At 35.5% G+C, this 4,406-nt stretch overlaps 2 protein-coding genes across 2 annotated transcripts; one reads left to right on the forward strand and one right to left on the reverse strand.

The window, feature by feature from the left end:
- The first annotated feature begins 1,812 nt into the window (after positions 1 to 1,812).
- On the forward strand, positions 1,813 to 3,612 carry LOC104773045 (choline-phosphate cytidylyltransferase 2). Its single transcript, XM_010497593.2, has 8 exons — positions 1,813 to 2,042; positions 2,145 to 2,258; positions 2,345 to 2,440; positions 2,525 to 2,567; positions 2,650 to 2,805; positions 2,895 to 2,963; positions 3,086 to 3,196; positions 3,293 to 3,612. Exons 1-8 carry the CDS (start codon positions 1,903 to 1,905, stop codon positions 3,473 to 3,475), a joined length of 912 nt encoding a protein of 303 aa, XP_010495895.1. The 5' UTR covers positions 1,813 to 1,902; the 3' UTR covers positions 3,476 to 3,612.
- An 18-nt stretch (positions 3,613 to 3,630) lies between these two features.
- Positions 3,631 to 4,406, reverse strand: LOC104773046. Its single transcript, XM_010497594.2, has 2 exons — positions 3,983 to 4,406; positions 3,631 to 3,891 (listed from the first exon to the last, which is right to left on the reverse strand). The coding sequence occupies exons 1-2, from the start codon at positions 4,385 to 4,387 to the stop codon at positions 3,793 to 3,795; spliced, it is 504 nt and encodes a 167-aa protein (XP_010495896.1). The 5' UTR covers positions 4,388 to 4,406; the 3' UTR covers positions 3,631 to 3,792.

The raw sequence follows: 4,406 nt of genomic DNA on the forward strand, positions 1-4,406 counted from the left end.
TCCACTCTCCACTATCTATATGACTATATCTGCGGAAGATTTGATTCTGTAGACTGTATATAGAATTGGTTTAGTTATTTTGGTATGATTTTTTAGTTATAACTTCATGAAATTTGATATAGTTATTCAATTTATATATAGGGTATTTTAGTTATATATGGGTATTTTGGTTCTAAATGGGTAAAAATACTTATATCGAACCGAACCCAAAAAATATCAGAAATATTTCGGTATTCGAATAAAATACCCGAACCGACCCGAACTCGAAAAAATCCGAACCGAACCCGAATCAAAATTTCCATAATACCTATATGATTATAGAAATTATAAATCCGAATTACCCGAAACCCGAATTACCCGAATTACCCGAACCAAACCCGAACCGATACCCGAATGCCCACCACTACTTTCGACAATATAATTCTGGTTGTAGAGCTTCCCTACCTAGATCCGCTTATAATAGTCTTATATCAAGCTCAAATTCTTTAGTACTAATTATCTCTACTTAGTATAGTCAAGGATTCCTCAGTAGCAGACCTTTGGTTTCTTATGAATTGCTTGGAAAATGTTTATTTCGATGCCATGTTGGTAGTTTTAATGGTGAAGTTGGTCCTACAGTCTGGTTGACTTTTGGTGCTTGTACCCATTGCCCTCATATGCCACCTACCGCCACAAGATCGAATGCTTGGATCTGGTTCAATATCTGAGGGCCAATCTGACTAAAAGCTTTTTGTGGAATTCCTTAGCCTCCATGGCCATGGGCTTCATGTGAGGGAGGACTCATCTGCTTTGTTACGGTTTGACATCCATCTCTTGCGAACTTTGGTTGTAGCTTCATCTAGAATCATGAGGTATGTTCCTAAAAGCTTGAAAGATTTTGCTCCAAGGCTCTTGAACCCTCTCATGTGTTTGGCAAGAAGGCCTTTACGTGTTCCCCCGTGGAGCATTCTTTTACAAGGTCGAATGCGTTATCCGCTAGAGCCGCTTATGACTACTAGTTGGTCGAAGATATCGTGAAGCCTAGCTTTAAGGATGAATCCGCCTTGGTCCCAATAGATTCTTCAAATATTTTAAAACTTTTTAAGTTTGAAAATCCCTTTTAAAAACTCATTGAACCTTTATCTTTACTTTCCTTTGCTTAACTTGAAACATGTTGTATGAACTCACTTCTTTTGAGTTAAAATTGAATGAAAGTTCTTGTTTGTCAAAAAAAAAAAAATCTCAAAAATTATTTTTGTAAACATTTTCTTTCTGGGCTACCAATATTGAGAGTTCTATTTTAATCAATGTTTGTTGGGGAAGAAAAAACAAGAAACAGACATATAAAAGAAGATCTATATATCCTGATTCAGTAAAAAAAACACAATACATATTGATAAATTATCTGAAAATACGTAGAAACTAAAATTACCGCTAAGGATACATTATTTAGAACTACAAAAATTAACAACAACAATCCTCATTTTGATAAATAGGTAATATGTACAAGAACGTTTTATACCTGCGTAATAAATAAATAAAACTATATATTTAAATAAAAAAATTACTAAATAAAATACTACATCCTTTACAAACAATGTCAGTATTCAAACATGGCCGACCTATGTATGATCTCACCATCTCTCAATTATAATTTTACAAAATTGTCGTTTTATCACACTTTTTTGGCTTTAAATGTGAATGTGAGACCATAACAACAATATATAAAATATCTTTTAGGTTCCAAAAATTGAAAATTATTTCTTATTAAAAAAAAAACTAATTTAGAAAACCGCGCGATTGGAGGGAAAGCCAATAAATAAACTGAAAGATAATAACAACATTTAACAAACAAATCCAAAAACCCAAAAAAGAAAAAAAAATCACAAGGAGGAAGAAGAAGAAGAAGAAGAAGAAGAAGAAATGAGCGTCAATGGTGAAAACAAGGCTCCAGGAGGAGAAACCACAGCTTCTTCAGATCGACCGGTTAGAGTCTACGCTGATGGGATCTTCGATTTGTTCCACTTCGGTCACGCTCGCGCCATCGAACAAGCCAAGAAATCGTCAGTTTTACTAATTCTCTATTTCTGTGAATCGATCTCGATACGGAATCGCTGGAATTGAGAAATAACTGATTTAATTTGTGATTGAATTTCGAAAATTAGGTTTCCTAATACGTATCTGCTTGTTGGATGTTGTAACGATGAGATTACGAACAAATTCAAAGGGAAGACTGTGATGACTGAATCTGAACGATACGAATCTCTTCGACATTGCAAGTAATGTTTTTAATAATTGCTATTATAGATTCTCTGGAGATTTTGGGGATTTTGAGTTTTTTTTTTTTGTTTGTTTTGGTAAACAGGTGGGTTGATGAAGTTATACCAGATGCACCATGGGTTCTCACTACAGAGTTTCTTGATAAGCATAATATAGATTACGTAGCTCACGATGCTCTTCCGTAAGATTTTGTTGTTGTTGTTGTGTAGTTCTATTAGAGAATTCGCAGAGGTTAATGATGTGGTGGTTTGTGTTTGTTTGATAGCTATGCAGATGCTAGTGGAGCTGGAAATGATGTTTATGAGTTTGTAAGTATTAAGCATATATAGGGAGGCTCATCATCTTTTTACCTTTTGGTATCTTACTTGTTATCTCTTGTGATTCATATAGGTAAAGGCGATAGGGAAGTTTAAAGAAACTAAACGAACAGAGGGGATATCGACATCGGATATAATCATGAGGATAGTGAAAGATTATAATCAGTATGTGTTGCGTAATCTGGACCGAGGATATTCGAGAGAAGAACTCGGTGTTAGCTTTGTTAAGGCACGGTCTCCGTTCTTTTTCTCCACATCTGGTTTATTATGTTATATCCAACTAACATGTTATTTGGGCCTTTATTTTACTAAATTCAGGAGAAGAGGCTTAGAGTGAACATGAGATTGAAGAAACTGCAAGAGAAAGTGAAAGAACAACAAGAAAAGGTAGGTGGCGATAAAATCTATTCTTTATGTGTTAATGATGTTTCTTTATTGACCCTTTGGCTTTGAAGGGTGTTAGAGTCACTCATTTAGTAACTTCTGAATCCTGAATCTTTTCCCTGTAGATACATACCGTAGCGAAAACTGCTGGGATGCACCATGATGAGTGGCTTGAAAATGCTGATCGTTGGGTTGCGGGATTTCTTGAAATGTTTGAGGAAGGTTGTCATAAAATGGTAAGCTGCATAAACAAAGGAATGGTTTCTCAACATTTGTATTTTCAAGCATGAATCTCTCTGTTGCTAATGTCTGGTTGAGTGAGTTTTTCTCAGGGAACAGCCATCAGAGATGGGATCCAGCAACGGCTAATGAGGCAGGAATCAGAAGAGAACCGGCGCATGCTTCAAAATGGGCTGACAATATCCGAAGACAATGACGACGAACAAATATCTGATGACAATGATCATGAAGATCTTAGTGTGAGCAACAAAGAGACTGTAATAGTAAAGAAATGAGAGTTTCTGGCTCATGATTCAAGTATTTCCAGATACACAGGACCAAATGTCTACAAGATTCCACATTTGTTGCAAGGCTTGTTTATTCAACTGTATATTAAACTCCACTTCACAATCCCCACTTGTTTGTTAAGAGACTCAGATGCAGCCAAAAGATAAAAGCAGTCACTTATAATTATAATCTATGATCAAACACTCCAAATGATTACATGGAGACAATAAGTAGAAACATTTTTATTCTAAATTTAACCCATCAAAAGCCTAGTAATGTTTAATACAATAAAAGCAATTGAACGGAAGTGGCTTATATAATCTTATCATTTGAAGTTGAGAAGCTTGGCATCAGCGACTGAATCTCTCTTCTTTCTTGATTTCTTGAAATGTTTTGAAGCTGCCTTTAACACACCATTCCATCCCTAAACAGTAACAACATCTATTATAAACATAAACAAACAAAGAAACTATGTAATAGAACACAAAATCAAAAACATAATCTATGTAACATACCTTGGTAGGAATAGGAAAGCAGCCAAGTTTAGGAGAATCTTCATTCTTGATTGAAGAAATATCTAATTTCACCAACTTGCTCTTTTTCTTCATCTTCGTGTTCATTGACATCTTCATCTTCTTCTTGCCTACATGAAAATCTCCGAGATTAAGGTTCCGACAAACGCAACCGTCGGAGGAGCCGGAGTCAAGATCGGAAGGACTAGCGTAATTTCGAGGCAAGAGAGGAGACCAGAGAGAGCTCTGTGAGTAGTCGAATCCAAAAGCAGAGTTATCTGGAAATTTGCAGAGAAGCTCTCGACACATTACTGGTTGCAAGTATTCAACTACTTTGGTTGTAATCATAAGTGGATAGTTCTCCTTTTCTTCTTCTTCTTCTTCTTGTAGGTTTATTTGATTCACCATTTTTGTTTCAGATCTTTTT

This window comes from Camelina sativa, unplaced genomic scaffold (assembly GCF_000633955.1).
Source record: "Camelina sativa cultivar DH55 unplaced genomic scaffold, Cs unpScaffold00430, whole genome shotgun sequence".
Classification (NCBI taxonomy): domain Eukaryota; kingdom Viridiplantae; phylum Streptophyta; class Magnoliopsida; order Brassicales; family Brassicaceae; genus Camelina; species Camelina sativa.

Excerpts from the sequence above, each read along its gene's own strand:
- LOC104773046 (XM_010497594.2), bottom strand. The coding sequence starts at position 4,387 with ATGGTGAATCAAATAAACCTACAAGAAGAAGAAGAAGAAGAAAAGGAG. Across the intron at positions 3,892-3,982 it reads GCTTTCCTATTCCTACCAAG|GGATGGAATGGTGTGTTAAA; the intron begins GTATGTTACATA and ends GTTACTGTTTAG.
- LOC104773045 (XM_010497593.2), top strand. The coding sequence starts at position 1,903 with ATGAGCGTCAATGGTGAAAACAAGGCTCCAGGAGGAGAAACCACAGCT. Across the intron at positions 2,441-2,524 it reads GTAGCTCACGATGCTCTTCC|CTATGCAGATGCTAGTGGAG; the intron begins GTAAGATTTTGT and ends TTTGTTTGATAG. Across the intron at positions 3,197-3,292 it reads AGGAAGGTTGTCATAAAATG|GGAACAGCCATCAGAGATGG; the intron begins GTAAGCTGCATA and ends AGTTTTTCTCAG.